Source organism: Globicephala melas, chromosome 3 (genome assembly GCF_963455315.2).
Source record: "Globicephala melas chromosome 3, mGloMel1.2, whole genome shotgun sequence".
Lineage (NCBI taxonomy): Eukaryota > Metazoa > Chordata > Mammalia > Artiodactyla > Delphinidae > Globicephala > Globicephala melas.
In genome coordinates this window covers 8536269-8555888 of record NC_083316.1, presented here as the reverse complement: position 1 = coordinate 8555888, position 19620 = coordinate 8536269, and the positions used below count along the sequence as shown (strand labels likewise).

At 38.4% G+C, this 19620-nt stretch overlaps 1 protein-coding gene across 2 annotated transcripts in view; it reads right to left on the bottom strand.

Moving 5' to 3' along the window:
* Positions 1 to 19620, bottom strand: part of MARCHF6 (membrane associated ring-CH-type finger 6) — a 76076-nt gene that overhangs the window by 17776 nt on the left and 38680 nt on the right. For both annotated transcript variants that reach the window (XM_060295654.2, XM_030856571.3), the window contains 10 exons: positions 15369 to 15427; positions 14000 to 14080; positions 13482 to 13550; positions 13329 to 13403; positions 11878 to 12012; positions 9786 to 9905; positions 8927 to 9027; positions 6352 to 6489; positions 4826 to 5030; positions 2586 to 2655 (listed from right to left, as the gene is read on the bottom strand). In XM_060295654.2, coding sequence (XP_060151637.1) covers positions 2586 to 2655; positions 4826 to 5030; positions 6352 to 6489; positions 8927 to 9027; positions 9786 to 9905; positions 11878 to 12012; positions 13329 to 13403; positions 13482 to 13550; positions 14000 to 14080; positions 15369 to 15427 — 1053 coding nt within the window. The remainder of the gene's footprint in view (positions 1 to 2585; positions 2656 to 4825; positions 5031 to 6351; positions 6490 to 8926; positions 9028 to 9785; positions 9906 to 11877; positions 12013 to 13328; positions 13404 to 13481; positions 13551 to 13999; positions 14081 to 15368; positions 15428 to 19620) is intronic.

The following is a 19620-nucleotide window of genomic DNA, read 5'->3' as shown; positions in this document are numbered from 1 at the left end:
AAAAGGAAGACTCCATTTCCAGTGTCTTTTTCTCCTTAATACAGTACTTACCTGTTACCTTTCAATGTCTAAAAGGAGCTAGTGGCTGTGCTGAACATGTTCCATACATTTTCTCATTAATCCTCCCAACAACCCTGCAAGCAGCAATGACCTCCACTCTGAAGACTAAGAAACCGAGGCTCAGCAACAGAACCTTGCCCAAGCAAGGTCACACAAGGGCGGAGGCTGAATGTGAACTCCTGTCTACAGGACAGAGCTCATGCTCTTGACCGCGGACGCACACTGCCTCCAGTCAAGCTAAACCACCCCAACAGTCAGGTTTACAAGCCACAGTGCTGATAACGTTACACACTTCTTTGCAATCTCACAGACAGCTTGGATATGAAGATAACTCATTTTTTGAAGACAAATACATGTTAAGTATTTATCTACATGAAATAAACACACGTGCATGTTAAAGATATAAAAATACCACTGATAATTCAGTAAAAACGTCTAGCATTCTATATATACATATTTCTACTCCAAGATTCTTTGTTGTTCTTTTTCGGTTGGTTTTTAAAAATTTAAGGCTTCCCTGGTGGCACAGTGGTTGGGAATCCGCCTGCCAATGCAGGGGACACAGGTTCGAGCCCTGGTCCGGGAAGATCCCACATGCCGCGGAGCAACTAAGCCTATGCACCACAACTACTGAGCCTGTGCTCTAGAGCCCATGTGGCACAACTACTGGAACCCGTGCTCTGCAACAAGAGAGGCCACCACAATGAGAAGCCTGCGCACCGCAACGAAGAGTAGCCCCCCCCTCGCCACAACTAGAGAAAAGCCTGTGCGTAACAATGAAGATGCAACGCAGCCAAAAATAAAATAGAAAAAAAAAATTTAAAGGCTGCTTTTCATTCCATACTTCACATACTTCTAAAGTGTTTTTGAGAGGTCAGGGTTAGTTTCTAGTTTGCAGTAACTTAACATTAGCTAAAATGCAGCTACAATAAAGTAACCTATGGGGAAAACAGCATCCTCACCACCTTAAATGTGTACTATGACAAAAGCATTTCTATGATTAAACATAACTGCATTCCTTCCACTAGATGGTGGGACTGGATTAACAGGGAAATATTTACTTAACAATCTTTAACGAAATTAATGTACCTGTATTGCCAAATTCAAGCACTAAAACTAGGTTTCCTTCTTTTGTTAACTTTTTACTATTTCTGATAAAAACATGAAAATGGAACATAAAAATCACAAATGTAAAGCTGTCCAAAGTTCAAAAGCTGAGTTTTCTCAACAATGTTTACTACACTGCACCCAATAGTTAACTAGACTTTGTCTTTTTAACAGCTGAGGTCTGAGTAGTGAACTTAAGAGCAAAGTTCTCACGGTCAAAAATCATTGTGCAGAAACAGTGAAAAACAACACAACTTTATTTTTACCAGTTTAAGGTGAATCACAACTCTTACAAATTAGAAACTATTCTTTTTTTTTTAAGAAACCTCACTTGAAATTAACTAGCTGCTCTTCCCCAGCCTTAGCCCTCATGGGAAAACTCAAGTATTTAATACAAATTTGATTTATAAAGTTATACTGAGTTAGTGCTATAATCAAGACACTAACTCAATAACATGTACAGGCTTGATAAGACCTGAAAATTATCTTCACTTGATTATTTAAGTGGCTAACACGTATCAGTATGATTCAGAATCTTCTGGCTTGCTATAACACTAGCTAGGAGGCGGCGGGGGGAGGGGGCAGCAAGTTGTTTCTGACACTTTGTCACTGGCTTTGGACTCCACCCCCATCTACCCCTGACCTCTGCAGAAGATGACAAACTACTATATTCATCGACAGCTTCTTACTTGTTAGATGAAGAAACCCTGTTTAGCTGAAATTTAGCGATTAGTACTTATGATTACCAGGTGATAAAGGGAAATAGCCTGGCTTCATAAAGGTCTCTAGCAATAGCATGCAGTGGATTGGAAAGATAACTACATAATGAAGGCAAACATAATTAACATCAAAACACTAGCTTGAAAAAAATGACTTAAGCCACACAGATGACTTTTTTTTTATGCATACATTTTTATTTTAAAATGCTGAAAAATTTTTTATAAAAAAAAGTTCATGAAAAATTTCAACATATACCCAGGCAGAGAAAATTCTATAATAAAATCCTTTGTACTCAATCACCCAGTTTCAAAAATTATCAATTCACAGCCAATCTTAACATCTTCTATAGTTTTGCCTACTTCCCCACCCCCAGAACGCTTTGAAGCAAATCCCAGACAACTTTTTGAGAACCCACACTGCAATAAGAAAACGTCTATATAAAATGAGTGACCACAAGTACTTTACTTCCAAAAATTAATCATAAATTGTATATTGACTCTGTCCCCCTCTGCTCCGATACAAATGAGTCCAATGAAACGCAGAGCCCTATAGAGAACAGTATCCCATATTCAATAAAAATGGGGATAACTACTTCAAGTTTATATGTGATGGAAGATCACATGTCAGCAAGACATACCCTTTTAAAACAAAGCATCTTTTCATGATGTCATTAGCAGAGAGCTAGGATAACCTCATACCTGGTAGAGTAAGGCAGATGAGGCTGGCGATCAGTAAGGTTATACACATGAAGACAATCAACAAAAATATCTGCAAGGCAAAACACAGCAGTGCATAAACAGAATTCATCTGTGCTCAATGCATTTTATGACACTCCTCAAAGAATCAACATAATTCTCCCAGTAAAAAACGATCTGCCTATATTTGTATTTCCAGGATCCCTTCCATTTCACATAAAAAGGAAATTTTCATTTTAGGTAATATTAACTATAATTTTGGCCGAAAGGAAACTGTGCCCACTTTCATATAATCAGATACATCAGCAAGTACCAATATATTTTGAATCAGAGAGCACAAAAATAAAACATAATCAGCTTAGGGCTTCCCTGGTGGCACAGTGGTTGAGAGTCCACCTGCCGATGCAGGGGACACGGGTTCGTGCCCCGGTCTGGGAAGATCCCACATGCCGCAGAGCGGCTGGGCCTGTGAGCCATGGCCGCTGAGCCTGCGCGTCCGGAGCCTGTGCTCCGCAACGGGAGAGGCCACAACAGTGAGAGGCCCGCGTACCGCAAAAAAAACCAAAACAAACAAACAAAAAAACATAATCAGCTTAAATTTTCCCCCACTATTAATTAAAACTAACAATATTTGCTTATTTTTATCAAATTCTCAAAAACAACTTCTCATGAAAGGAAAGCTTATTCCCTAACAGTGCTATCCAATTAGAACTTTCTATGATAATGGACATGTCTACTCCTGCACTGCCCGACACAGGAACCACTGGCACAAGTGGCCACTAAGCACTTGACATGGGGTCACCATGAATGAGTAACGGAATTTTAAATTCTACTTACTTTGAGTGTGTGTGTTGTCTACAAGAAATGTACCTTCTTTTCTTTTTTCAGTTTCATTGAGGTATAAATGACAAATAAAACTGTAATATATTTAAAGTGTTCAATGTGACTTGATATATGTATACACCGTGAAGGGATTCCCACCATCAAGGTAATTAACACATCCATCACACCACATATTTACAAACTGTATTTATTTTTAATTAAGTTTAAAAGTAAACAGCCGTTGTAGCTATAGCTGGTGGCTCCTATACTGAGAAGTGCAGATAAAAAGGAAATACACTGAGACAAGAGGGAAGTGGCTACCCCGGACAGAAAGACAGGGTGCTGCTTGCCTTGACCTGACTGACTAAGCCCAAAGGGCAGAGCTCCAGCAGGAAGACTGGAAAGCACTGACGATGATAACACTCCGAGAGGGGGCTGGAGCCTTGGTCAGCTTTCGCTGCCAGAGAAATCCCTTAGTGATTCTCTCTCTAATCTAGGCCAGAAGTACCTTCTGCTTAGAAAATACCTTTTGTCAATCCGAAAGCCTCAAGTCTCACAGCTCCACCCCCATCTCTGAGAGCTCCCTCCCCAGCTCTTGCAACTCGCCTGCACCTCCCACCCCCCACTCCACACATTCACCTCCCTGCAGGTTCCATACCTACCATGGCTAACCTGCCTCTTGTCCTGACACAGGGCTGGAATGCCCTTCCCACTTCCCATTTTTTAATCTGCCTGACCCCAAACTTTAAAGACTTAAAGGTATCAACTCCTCCTCCACGAAGCTTCCTGAACAAATTTCAAAAAAGTGTTTTGCGGAGCAAGAAGTGAGCAATCATATGACACGCTACTAATATAGCAGGTGACGTGAGGACTAACACCTGGCCATTGAATCTAACCCCATGAAGGTCACTAGTGACCCTTGACAGGAACAGTTTTGGTGAAGTTTGGGGTAAGTCTTGCTGAGCCAAGTACTTCCTTAACTAATCTGGTCTTCAGTTTTATCAGATGTAAACAAGAGATTACTACTCATACCTTGCAGCATTGGGATTAATACTACAAGGATTAAAGAGAGGAAAACACTAAAATACCCCCTCCAGTTCCTGACACACAGGTGAAATGAATCAGGAATGGCAACTTCTTATTTGATCTAGGGTCTTCTATCTTGTTCCTTTCCAACAGCAGGGACCAACAGCACATGGACTCCCAACTCCACGGCTTACATCTAAAATTCCATCAGCTTATCCGACATTTACATATATTATGTGTTGCAGAATGAGAGGCCTAAAATGTGGGTTCTTGTCAGGAAGACTGCAAGATGCATCTACACAGAGGACCATATACTAACAGCGCCGATAACAGCAGAAAAACTCCTCAACAGAAGCTGGAAAGCTCGATCCCTGCTAAGTCGGGGCAGCACCTACCCTGAGTGGGAAATGCGGGGGCCGGCGGTAAGGCTGGAAGCCAACAGGCCCGCCCTGCTGGAGGATGGCTTGGTGGGCTGCATGCAGGCCCTCCCCCACCACGGGGAGGGCGTTGTTATTTCGAGCGTGCTGGTTATTGTTAGCTTGTTGGTTTGCACTGTTCTCATTTTCTTCCTGGTCTCCCAACAAATAGGAATGAAGATCCCTGTGTAAAAATTGCATCAGTGAAAATGCTCACCTCAGATCAGAATAAAACAGAAGACGTGAGACGCGAGACTTACTTTCTTGATAATTATTACTTAGGGGAGAAAATGTATGAGTAGAATCTATGCACAGCACTGCTATTATCTCAATCAGCTCTAAATGTTGCTGCGTGCTTTAAATTAGACCTTCCCAAACATAAAGTTAATTAGCCTACAAAATACCCATTCAATCTATTTTACGTTTTCTTCAGCCAGTATCTGAGAAGAATCAGTAACTGAAAAAAAAAAAAAATGTGCAATGTCCAAGATACTCTACGTGAAGAATTTTAGAGAAAAAACTATCAACTTCTTTTTTTCTCTGTAGATGACTACTGTGTCTGCTGTGACACGCAGCTCGACTAAAATATCAAGCCACAAATCAGTTAAGGCACAAATGAGATGGGGGGAAGGAGAGGGCTCACGGTAGGGCACTGAGCTGTTAGAGAAGGATAAATGTTCAAATACAACCAAATGCATATAGGCATCCCTTGGAGATACTGTGGATCTAGTTGCAGACCACTGCAATAAAGCCAGTATTGCATTGCAATCAAGTTTTGTGGTTTCCGAGTGCATACAAAAGTTATGTTTATACTATACTGTCATTTATTAAGTGTGCAGTAGCATTATGTCTTTAAAAACAATGTATATGCCTTAATTTAAAAATACTTTATTGCTAAAAAATGCTAACAATTATCTGACAATGCAAGGTTGCCACAAACCTTCAATTTGTAAAAAATACAGTATCTGTGAAGCACAATAAAAGAAAGTATGCCTATATTTCACATTAAGGTATCTACAGGATGCCACATATTTTCTGAAAAAATGTTTAAACTACCGAGATTAAACTTCTAAATAAGTATATAATATATGAAGCTTGAAAAAACTTAAATGCATCCTGCTGACTAAATGACTGAGAAACCAAATCTGAGAAGAGCTAGCTCACTTATCAGGTTAGGACTTCTAAAATAAGGGTAACTTGGTTTGTTTTTAATGCACTGAAAAGTATTTTATTTTTACCCTGTGTAATGAAATGAAAGAACCTGGGCCAGCAGCAACCCTCTGTGAGAGGGTAAAAACATGTACACATTTCTCCATAAAAGGATACACAATGATTAGAAAAATAAGAAAAATTTAAAACTTTAATAAGCTTTAAACAATACACCTGCAGATAACACTAAATTGTCTCTTATTAAAACTAACTTTTCCTGAGTGGGGCATACTTTTTCAGAAAGGTTATTAAACTGACACAAATGACACACGTACGAGTCACCTGCCTGTACTTACAGCAAGTATCCAGCAGTAACAGTCCACGCTCGCACCAGTCCCTTCAGCCACTGCCGCGTGTGTCCCTGTTCAAGTAACGCTGGTAAGACAACTTGAAGCAGAAGCAGCTCAAGGGACAGTTCACTCACTGGAGCATCACTGAGAGTTACGAAAAGCCATATTTTACAATGTGAATTCGATTTTCCCTTATAACTGTTAGACATCATATTAGACATTTAATGGAATGACAGCAAAACTTCTTGAAGAGTCAAATGAACTCACTGTCTTTATCACCTCATATCCATTCTTCCTTGAAGAACAAGGAACATCCCTCAACCAAAAACTGCTCCCGACAAGGGTTGCAATGACCTTCGTGTTGTTAAAGTGGCGGTCAGGTCTTGGTCCTCACCTCATGTGCCGGCTTAGTAGCGTATTACACAACTGGTCGCTCACTGCTCCTCAGAACACTTTCTCCATGAACACCTTTCCGAGACACGCTGAATGCGACCTCCTGGGGCTTCGAATAGCACCTTTCTGTAAATTTCTATATACTGCTCAGACATCTTCCCTAATTCCTAACTTATACATCCAAAGTGCCAACTCAACGTTTCACAGTACACACAAGACATCTTAAGTTGATCATGTTCAATATCAAATTCCCACTCTTCCCCTTAAATCCTGCTCTTCCGCAATCTTCCTCATCCTAGTAAATGGCAACTCCATCCTTCCAGGTGCTCAGGACAGATACTTAGATCCCTGACTGCCTTTCTTCACCCAACATTCAAACAAGCCAGAGAATCCTACTGACTATACCCTGATACCCTGAATCTAACCACTTCTCATGACTCCACTGCCACTTCCTCCCTCTCAGCCACCGTCGCCTCCCACGGGGATCACGGCATTACCCCTAGCTGCCCTCCTGCTCCGGCCCTGGCCGTCCCAACCCTGGCTCTTGTCACAGCCTCCAGAGTGATTCCTGTGAAACTTCTGTCAGACCACTCTTCAGCTCAACCTTTCCAAGAACCCCCCAAATCACTCAAGTTAAAGCCAAAATGCTTACTTACAATGGCTTACAAGGCTCTCTAGGACCTGGCTTTCCATGACCTCTCTGACCTCACAGCCAACTACTTTTCTCCTCCTTTTACTGCAGCCAAACTGGTCTCCCTGCTGCTCCTCAAACAGACCTCAGGCCACTGCATGTGCCCACCTCCCCTGCAAGGACACTCTGCCTTCAGGGGTTCACATGGCTCCCTCCCTCATCCCCTCCTCCTTCAGGGCCTTCCTCACCTGTCACCTCCTCAGGTCCTCACTAGTCACTTCCTTGCTTCGTATTTTCCCATAGCACTTACGACCCTTTGACATATTATGTATTTTATCTATTTTATTGGCTGTCTCCCCAAGTGAAATATAAGCTCCACAAGGGCACAGATTTTTCTTGATTCTGTTTTGTTCACTGTTACATCCCTTGTACATAGAAAAGAACCTGTTATATAATGGGCCCTCAATTTTGCTGAGTGGAAGAACAGACTAAACACTGTTACAAAAACTTAGCTAAAATTCTAGGTATAAAGAACTACCAAAAAATGGGTCTACGCCAACAATATATAAAGCCAGAAACCGTGCTTCCCGGTTCTCACTGTGACGACCCAAATACATAAGGAGGGAGAACCGACTTTCTCTAGGTAGGGAAAAACTCAGAATAAAACCTCGATTTGGATTTTGACGAAAAGACCGCAGAAGCATGCCAGGCAAACATGGGGAAGAATGTCATTCCAAACAGAGAGGGAAAGACCAGGAGCAGCTAGGCATTTATGGGGAGACTCAATGGAGGCTGAGCGTGGCTGGAGAGGAGAATTCAAGTCAGACAATGCTGGACAAGATGCTCGAAAGGCAGTGTGAGATGCCGAGCCTTGGATGTCATTCTAAATGACCCAGATATTATCGTGTACATTATGGAGGAAGAGGCAGGTGTGTTAAGGATGGATTATAAATGGGAAAAAAACAGGAAGGCCTAAACTAAGGTATTAAGTGGTAAATCACATTGAATTAGACAAGAGACTGTAAAAAGAATTAGAACTGACAAGATTTAAAGACAAATTACAAGTAAATTTGAGGAAGAAATCCAATTTGCCTGGCATATTTAGGTGATGGAAGGGATGAGGCAAATCACTGAAAAAGGGATTATAGGAGGAATGGTGGAGACTAGGTTTCCAGGTTACTTAAGTCTTTAAATCAAAAAAAGATTTTCCATTTATAAGCCATACAGCCTATTTTAATCTACAATTAAATGTATATCTATGGCTACATTACTTATGATGTGCTTTTCATACAAAGATGATGCTACTAGGTATCTCTCATTAGGAATGTTAAACATTACAATGCTAATCAAAGGCACACTTCATTTGCAGAAAAGTCAGTCCTTCTTTGGAACATGTAACTGCTAAACTAACAATTATGTGATTTAGAACATGGCAAAATTTAGTTATCAGATGATTTCTAATATCTGTAAGAAATGAATGTTTTAAATAAAGGTACTCTGAATATCAAATCCCTACCAGAGTTAAATTAGTAAAGCTTCCGAATTTCAACAACTTACCTATAGAGCATGACATTGTACGGAAGAAAATTAGGCAGCAGACTCTTAATTATCCGTATAGGTAGCCAAAGCATCAGGAGTACAATGGAGCCAAAGACAATCTGCAGCAAGAAAAAGGGCAGGGGACCGCTGTAATCACTGTAAATCTGAGAGACAGGCAGACTTCTGAACGTACACATCCAACACACCATCCAAGTCTATACGCGCCCAGGCCACTGAGTGTTCTCATTCAGCACACTATACTTGGCTCACTCTATGTGGAGACTGCATACCTGGGACAGCTGCTCCTCTCTCTCTCTAGGACACGAAGGCTCAAACAGGAGCCACAAAGGATAATCACTGCATGGTATGTGAAAAGAGAGCTAGAAACTCATAATGAAGGATCAAAATTGCCTGCATCTTAATAAACCACCTGTAACAATAAGACATGACCCATACTAATGGCTACAAAAGTTTCCAAAGAACACACATCATTGCTTTTAGAATTTTATCTTGGAAAAACTTAGATTTAACTAGGTAATTTCTTCTTCCAGGCAGGGAAGAAACTTTGAGTTGCTTCTGTTAAGAGTTTAATTTAGAAGCTATTAACAAGTCTCCATTGCTTCAATGCAAATTAAATGTAATTCAGAGACCCATAATTTGGCAATCAATTATACTACTAAAGAACCAAAAGGCATTTTTCTTTACTTACATTTTATTTTTATCAAAGTAACCAATAAAACAGCTATTTGATAACCAACTTCCACAGGCTTAGATAAACTTAATTCAATCTACTCTACCAGTCCTCCTGACCAAAAAAAAAAAAAAAAATCTAAAGGGTAGCCCATTTTACTTCAAAAACAAAAAAAAGTATGCTTACCACTGACAAAATAAATCTTCGGAGATGCCTATAAATAGGCAAGTGAATCATTTCTTGTACTGGATTAAAATCTGGATCATTCAAATTCCTTAGAAACCATAAGACACCAGGTCGAAGTACCTGCAAATATATTTTAAATGCTATAAATACTTACCAATGTCTTCAGGCTCTGCATATGAGCTAAAACATTAATAGAGAAATAAGCTCTTAAAATTATTTTGGCATCTTATAAAATGGGCCCTAGAAAATTCATATAGTTTTCCTGGGAAAAGAAATTCCTAAATCAGAATCTTTATTAAAACTATCCTGTGTTTGATGTCCTTTGATGCTTTTAACCATTCAGTGGAAAAATTTAAGTACAATTTGTCAAGAAATCTAGATCTCCAAGATGAAAAATAAGTTTTGTTTGTTTGGTTTTTTGGCCTCGCCACGTGGCAAGAGGGATCTTAGTTCCCTCATCAGGGATAGAACCTATGCCTCCTGCAGTGGCGGCACAGAGTCTTAACCACTGGACCGCCAGGGAAGTCTCGAAAAATAAGTATTTTTATAAAAATTATCACTATATTGTATAATCTGGAAAGGATTAGGTTACAATTTATAAGTGTCCTAAACGGAAGATGTGATTTCAGTCTCACACTTCCCGAAAGGAGTTACATTAATTAAAAAACTTTCAGTTTCTCAGTATCTTCATTTTACCATCTACATCTTTCCCCCTTGCTCAGTAGGAAGCATCAACCCTAAAGGCTATGGGCGATGGGCAATGAATGGGTCTGGGGATTAGTTCTGGGTGGCTCACACTCACTGAGCTACCCTGTATAAAAAGCATCTCATCTGCCCAAATTCTATTTCTCCACCTTCCAAACAAAGGGGTTATGATATGTGAGCTTTAAGGTTCAATCTAACTCTAAAATACTAGAATTCTGTATCAACAAAAAACCACCACATTGATAAAATGAAAAAATTCAGTATAAAATAATCACTGAACAACGCAATTTAAAGGTCAGGTATAATTACAATTAAAAAACACATTATTAATGTAGTCTCAATCACTAATTTCAAAACAAGGATACAAGCTTTGTTTGCAAACAGAATTTACTGAACTTATACTATATGATTCAGGAGAATATTTTGGCCCCCAGGCTCATCCCCAGCTCCTCAAATCTCTCAAAGAGCAAAGTAACCAAGAACTGCATTAAGCGTTTGTGCTTCTGTGTTCCATTCACACTGGATTAGTCGTCAGCCTGCTCCTTTGGGCCCTGCATATCTCCATCACCACTCTCAATGGAGTAAGCTGACTTGTTCCATGGCTGTATCCCTTCCCAGGATGCAAAAATCAAGGAGAGTGGAGACTGTGTCTCTGTTTCTCACTATTACCCCAGCATACATCACAGTGTCTGGCACAGAGTGAGCATGCAGTACTATTTGGGGAAAGAATGCACAGAGGAAAGTACACTTATCAGAATTACTCAAGTTTTATACTTCATTTTGTAGCAGATGACTAAGCATGAGATGTATACTAGTCAAATACTGACCCTATTTTCACTGCCCCCGAATCAGTAAGGACTGCATTCTGAAAACAGGATTAGTAAAAGTACCCATCTGGTGAGTGAACCAGAATCATAAAGGACCCTCACTATAATTCTATACTTTAGGTGTCTGCTTCAAGACCACTTTACATATTTGATCCTGCAAAACCATACCCTTTGGGTATTTCCAGCATTAAATGTCCCTGGATGAAGTCCAAGACAGGCTCACATCACATAAAGTTCCAAGAATATGTATTTGAGGATGGTTAAAATACCAAGTAAAACAAGTGTTTTAATTTAATTTTTATCCCTCAGTCTATTCCTCTTTCAAACTCAAAACTAATTAGACAGAAATAATAAAACTTGTCAATTTTTGAGACAAATTACTAAAAAACAGTTTAAAGCAATTGAGCCAAACTAGGCTATTAGCTGTTCCCTCTTAGAATAAAATAACAGAGAAAATGATTTAGCTAGGAAACCATCATAGCCTTTAAGGCAGGACTTATGGTTAAGGCAAAAGTCCTTTTCGTAAATGTACAGTGTTGGAACTTCCCTGTAGAACTTACCTCTCTCAGTAACAGAATGAAGGAGGCAAAGTAGAACACATATACCATTCCCACCAGCCAATGCAGAAACATGGTAGTACCTGGAGCCGACTGAAAGCTCAGTTCTCGATCTTTCAGAGTAGCATCAAACATTTCCTAAATCAAAACAGTACACGAGAGAGATTTGTACTGCTTACATCTGCTGAATTAATATCTTCATATTCTACGAAGTGAATGAATCACTATGCATGTAGGTTCTGATGTTTCTAGAATTACAGTTCTCTTAAAGCCATTTCATCGTATCACAGAAATACAAATGATATAGGTTGGATACCATTTCAAAGACGTATATGACACTTCAGAAATTTTACAGAGGCAATACTGATAAACCAGTTGGTGAATAAGAACTTTACCAATATTGCTATTGTGAAAGAACCATTTTTGGTTAACATAATACTTTGCTTTCTTGGTTACAGGTATGAATTCATGACAAGTTTTAATAGTAAGGTATGGGAGAAAATGTTACTTCAGAACCAAAGGCAGCTTTTCTACATTTAAATTTTTTTGAAAAGTAAAAAAGTGGACTTCCCTGGTGGCACAGTGGTTAAGAAACCGCCTGCCAATGCAGGGGACATGGGTTCGATCCCTGGTCCGGGAAGATCCCACATGCCACAGAGTAACTAAACCTGTGCGCCACAACTATGGACGGAGACTGTGCTCTGCAACTACTGAGCCCACGTGCCACAACTACTGAAGCCCACCCTCTTGTGCTGTGCAACAAGAGAAGCCACCACAATGAGAAGCCCACGCACCACAACCAAGAGTAGCACTGCTCTCTGCAACTAGAGAAAGCCCACGTGCAGCAACGAAGACCCAATGCAGCCAAAAGTAAATTAATTAATTAAAAAAGAAAAGAAAAAACTGATGATCACTGACAGTCATTAAAGATTTTAATCAAGACTAAACACTTTAGTTAAAACAAATGGTTAGGGTGAATTAATTATTACAAAAGCAGTCTTCTTTTCAGATTACTCTTTTTCGGTTTTTTTTTTTTGCACTGCATGGTGCTGCCTGCGGGAGTTCCCCAACCAAGGACTGAACTCAGGCCACAGCAGTGAAAGCACCCAGTCCTAACCAATAGACCACCAGGACCTCCCTCGAATTACTCTTTTTATACACAACGTCTTGGCATCTTCATAAAACTCAAAAGAGTTAAACGAGGAAAAGAACTCTCCACTGGTTATCAGGAAGGTTCCAGTCAAAATACTCTAACATCAGAAATGTGCACAGAGCCTCACAAAAATCAGTTATTCAGGAAAAATTAGCAACATTAAGACTCTACAATGATACATTCTCCGAAAAAACAAACTATTATCAAATATTGACTTTACATTAAAGGAACACACCCTAAAGACCACTTTTTAAAAAGCCTTTAAATTATCAGATTGTATGACAATGAATAATAAACTCACCAGGGAACAAATATCCAGCCACCAGCCACAAATGAGAGGGAACACTCCAATTTCTACCACCACTAGCAAAGAGACCTTAAGTAAAAACAAAGGTCATCAACATCACTCAAATGGGAGAAATCATTTCCAGTCTTAAGTTATAACAGGAATTACCTTCACAACAATATAGCAGACTCCCAGCAAGCGACGAGACCTATGAAATTTAACAAGAGTTGCCAAGCCCTACAGCATGTAGTCAAGGAAAACCTGAACATTTAAAGAAAGATACAGAAAAACAAGGTCCTACTGTATATAGCACAGAGAAACATATTCAATATCCTATGATAAACCATAATGGAAAAGAATATTTAAAAAAAGAATGTATACATATGTATAACTGAATCACTGCTGTACAGCAGAAATGAACACATTGTAAATCAACTATACTTCAATAAAAAATTTTTTTTAATTAAAAAAAGGATACAGTGAAACAGGTAACTATTTAGGTTAAGTTAATATTATTTGACAGAGAGAATTTATTCCATATTTTTTCTGCTCTCATCCTCACTACAAATACCTACAACTTCTACTAAAAAGACAAGTAGAGAGAAATAGTTTTGTCATTAATAAGAACAACCCTTGGGTAAGCACAATAACATTACTGAACACTAAGCTGGTTCATTAAAGGATACATGACAAATTATCAGTGTTATTGCTAGAAGTATATACCCAACTATGGTCGTGATTAGGCCTTCAAAATGGGATGCTTGGACCTAGAAATAAGAAAATAAATAAACAAAATGTAATTTCACCACATGGCCTACACCCCAGTTTAACAATGTTTATTAAACAATCCAAGTAGACTAAATGTGAACTATCTCAGGAATTTGTAACTAAAAAACAACTATAAAATCCCCTCTGGATGACACCTCTGCAAACCAGATTCTCCCATGGACTGCTATTTATTACGAAAAGATGAGGTAAAATGAAAAAATAACACTTCACTCAAACAGACAAAATAATAAGAGTAGAGTGAATTAAATTTTACAAAAATAAGAAAAAAGTTGTAACCATCTGCACTTCAGTCCATTCTGAAGTGGACCTGCTAAAGGCTGAGCACTGAAAAGAGCAGCACAGAGTCCAAGCCGTCCTCTGGCCAAGGTACATCTTAGCCACCCTATCTCCTAACCACAATGTTTCAGTTTCCCTTGCTCGCCAAATCTGTTTCATTATCAACTTTCAAAGAGTTAAGAGTTTGGATAGTGACATATACTGCCCAAGATACCATCACCTTTTGGTTCCTGAATTTCAGGTAGCAAGTGATGATAGTTTATAAAGTCAAAATTTATCAAAGCATTTATCTGAACTTTCCAAGTTCTTGCATTTAACTAGTGAGAATTTGGAGATCTCTATTAAATATCAGAACATGTCTCTTTGCCATTTCAGAAACTTCAGAATGTGATCTCTCAGGATTCACATATACAAATTGACCAGAATATTCCAGCTATGTCAGCTTTTCTTAAAAGACTAAATATTTCTGGGGACCCCCCAAAATAGTAGTAGTTGTCCATCCAAATATTTATCTAATTTTGAAAACCCGCAATAAAATGTCAAAATTAAAGCAAATTTCTTTAGAAAACACCACAGTCCATCATTCCAACACAGATCAACATTTTAAAAAATTAATATATCATTACCTTTCTGAATTCACTATGGGGCAACTAGGGAAAAGGGAGAGAAAGGAGCACATAGGCTAACAGAGCAGGTCAAAAATCAGCCTGTAAGAAAACTTTCCCACAGTATGTCTCTGGCCTGCCCAACGGGAAGGAAGACAGTGCATCATGGTGCTCAGAGAACATCTTCCACAGCTGGCAACATGTCCTACTATGTCTTAGGCCACTTCTGGCTTAGAAGAGGTGAACGAGATGATGCTGGATAACTATTCCTTTGTATAAGGCAGACTGAGAAATGAAGTAACTCTTTACAATATTATTACTTAGTCAACATATATCAAATTTGGGGTAATTAATAAAATTAAGTTTGCAAAAGTATCATACTCACGTGTTCTTCAAATCCCAAACCAACAAGGGAGAAGTGGCCAATGTGGTACGGGCAAAATGCTAAAAGGGGGGGAAAACTCAATGAAAACTTCAAAATCAAAACAACGAACACTCTTACTACCAACCCCACTAAAAGGAACAACGGCTTCTTGGAGAAATGCAAGATCTCAGAACCAAAAATGTACTGTCGGGCTTCCCTGGTGGCGCAGTGGTTGGGAGTCCGCCTGCCAATGCAGGGGACGCGGGTTCGTGCCCCGGTCCGGGAGGATCCCACATGCCGTGGAGCGGCTGGGCCCGTGAGCCATGGCCGCTGAGCCTGCACGTCCGGAGCCTGTGCTCCGCAACGGGAGAGGCCGCAGCAGTGAGAGGCCCGCGTACCACTAAAAAAAAAAAAAAAAAAAAAAAAAAAAAGTACTGTCTGTGACATTCTCTACAACCGGAGAACAAAAAAGTTACCAAGCTCCTAATAAACTCATGGTGAAAGGACACAAGAACTATTGTGAAAACAGTCTCACAGGCCTGTGGGAAGAGAAGAAGATATGAGCATCCAAAAAAAAAACCACAAAAAAATCCCAAAACTGATGAAAACACACTGAATACATACAGTGAAGAAGATATGAGCATCCAAAAAACAAACAAACAAACAAAAAACTGATGAAAACACACTGAATACATACAAATTCATGAGTTCATAATACTCAAAAAAGGGAAAGCCAAAAACAAAAACCACAAAAGGAAAAAAGCAACATAATAGAAAACACTTTTATCACTAAGGAAAGTTGTTAGAACATCAATTCCTTATCCTGAAAACTAATAATTTAAGGAAAAAAACTGCACATCTGTCCTGCTTCTTCCAAACAAACAAATTCAGGTTAAGTAAATAGTTCTAGCTGATAAGATCAAGCTCTTCTTTACAGAAAAGCCAGCCAATAAATGCATAAAAATGACAGAATTTGAAAATCACCATTTTGTAATGCCTAATAAAAATAAATTAATTCAGGCAAGTATCAATGGATAATAAACATATTCGGTAAAATGCTGATGGAACACTAGATATCTGCATAATACTAAAATACCACCTCCCACAGATTACTTTCTGATGTTTAAAGGGAAAAATGAAACCTAACAATAGAGGCTTCAAGATACTATCACCTGAACCACAGACAAAGGTGGATAACCAGACATCATGTACCTCCTGATATGTCATAATAATAGGCAAAGCATGACCAGTGAAAATTCTGTCCCAGAAGTACTGAACCTGAATCTAATCAGGCCTCAGATTTAACTTCCAGTTTAAAAGAAATATGGAGACAAAGGAACAAGGTAACAGAATCAACAGGACGTCATCGGAAGAAAGTAGAAAGTGAGACATGTAGAAGACAGCTGACCTAGTGTCATCAACAAATCAATGGCAAAATAGGGTAGGGGTAGATGAGGGGAGCAAATAAAAAATATTCTAGATCAGAAAAACTTAAGACTTAAGAACCAAAAGTAACAGTAAACTACCAGGTGTAAGACAGGCTCAAGGATGTACTACTGTACAACAAGGGGAATACAGCCAATATTTTGTAGTAACTGTAAATGGAAAGTAACCTTTAAAAATTATAAAACAATAAAAAAAAATTTTTTTAATTACTGTAGGTTTAAAACAATTTCAATATCTGAGTAAGGTAAACCTCCCTCAATATACTTCTTTCAAAATCTCCTTGACTATTCTCAGCTCTGTTTTAAAAACAGATGAACTTTAGTGCAATTCAATGAATTTTTTTTCCAAAACTGAAAAAAAAAGGTAACAGGTAGACCTTATTTGAATTCTCATTCAAACAAAGCAACTATAAAATGATATTTAAGGAGACAATCTAGAATTTTTAATATGATCTATTATTAGGTAATATTAAATTCTGGTAATTTTGTAAAGTGTCATGATATTCTGGTTAAATAAGAAAATAGCCTTAAGACAGGAATAAAGACGCAGATGTAGAGAATAGACTTGAGGAACCGGGGAGGGGGAAGGGTAAGCTGGGATGAAGTGAGAGAGTGGCATGGACATATACACACTACCAAATGTAAAATAGCTAGTGGGAAGCAGCCACATAGCATAGGGAGATCAGCTCGGTGCTTTGTGTCCACCTAGAAGGTGGGATAGGGAGGGTGGGAGGGAGATGCAAGAGAGAGGAGATATGGGGATATATGTATATGTATAGCTGATTCACTTTGTTATAAAGTAGAAACTAACACAACAATGTAAACCAATTATATTCCAATAAAGATGTTTAAAAGAAAAAGAAAATAGCCTTAAAATGTTCATATTAAGAATTTTGATAGTCTCTTTTCCTCAAGTCTTTCTTTCCATGTTAATATAACTGTAATTCATTCTCAGTTAATAAAATTTAATTACCTTTTTTATGGCAAAAATAACGGAACAGTACAGATTATTAGGAAAGGTGAAAGGGAGACTCAATCATAAAGACAAAAGTCAGAGTGAATCTACAGGGATCTGGCTGCCAAACCTTTTTGACCAAGTATTCATAAATAGAAAATTTTTTTAACAGGTATTCCCAATACACTTGAATTTCTTTATAAATTATACACATATACTATTTTATTAATACATTATGTGTATTATGAAGCACAGGCAAATTTTAAAGCGTGCGAAATAACTATATGCAGAATTTTTCCTATTTTATTCTCACACCCAACTCTGAGGACAACTCAAGCAGGCCCTTGGGAAAGGCAAACTTTCAAATTTCAACTCTATTTATATATATAAATATTAACCTAAAGCACCAATTTTAACAATCAATTTCTATCCCATTACACAGAAACTACTAGATAGGTACCCTGAAATTAAGATCAGTTTCTTAGGATTGTTCCCTTCTACTGAGACAGCAGCACTGTAAGGTTTTATTTCTGCAAAGTATAATACATGACCACAAAGGTCCAAGAATGCCAGTGGAAACTGCAGTAAAGCAACCCAAGTAGGAAAGAAACATGAGTGTTGCTTAATCCCAATGACTATGTTCATCTAAAAGGAAAAGCATATTCCTGAAAAAAAGAGGAAGTTTTCCTAAAAAGAGGAAAACTTCATGTTTCATTTCAAAAGATCCTAAGTATAATGTGCATACTAAGACAAAAAAAATTTTTTTCATAGTATAAGCTTAGGAAGTTGGATTAGAAAAATTTACTTAGTTGAGATTTGCTTTATATAAACAAAAGTTCTTATTTCTATAATTCATGCTTTAAAGGTGACTTATTCCTTTAAACATTAATTTAGCACTAAGTTTTTCTTGCAAGAACAAAGACTAAAGTCTATATAGATCATTTTTTCCTCTCAAAGAAAATTTGGTCAAAATCAAGAGTTTCACACTCTATATATCAATTATTTTACATAATGAGAAACAAATGCAGAATAATCTGCAGACACATTTTCACCCCCATATGCAAGGGAAAACAACAAAGAATGGGCTTCCTGTTAATTTGCACCATCTTAAATATCTACTAAAAATTAAGAATGAATGGAACTTTTAAAAGATATTGTGTTTCAACAAGATACAGATAAATTTCTTTTGCTCTTTTATAGATAATATTCAGAAAACAATTTTTTTTGTCTCATCCTTGATCTATTTATTCAGTCTCTTCTTTGACCACATGGCTTCCTATTGAAGACAACTGTTTCCTGATGAAAACACTGCTTTCTAGTCCCTAACACAGAGCAAATAACTTGGAATTTGGTGGAAGAAACTTGGAAAATAGTCCTCCTTCTTAGGAGTAATTCATATGCACTAAGGAAGGAATTTCTCAAAGATATTCCCTATACAGAGATCTGCGGCCTGAGGTCTCTCTATGAGACACCAATAGTACAGTCTAACAATAACCCAATTCTATCAGACTCCACCTTGAGGAACTGAATTCTAAAATCTTGGTTTACTCAACTGTTTCCCTTACCTTTCCCCAAAGCAGAAAAACCTGTCAGCTACATCTCAACCCTGCCTTCCTTACTCTCATGACTCCCAATGGGAGGGACTCTTAGTGTTGTCACAGAATCCGCATAGCTACAGTTGTTAAAGTGTTTGGAAGTAAACTTTGCTGGAATCTGGTTCTGAGGGGAATTACACTTTCCTCAAGCCTATATCCATCTCTGCGACAGATCCCAAGCCAAGGTCTCTGGTAAGGCCTTGGTCAGGATTTTAACAGATGAAAACAAGATCTTCTGCCATAGGGAAGAACACACAGATAATCAGCACGAAATTAAT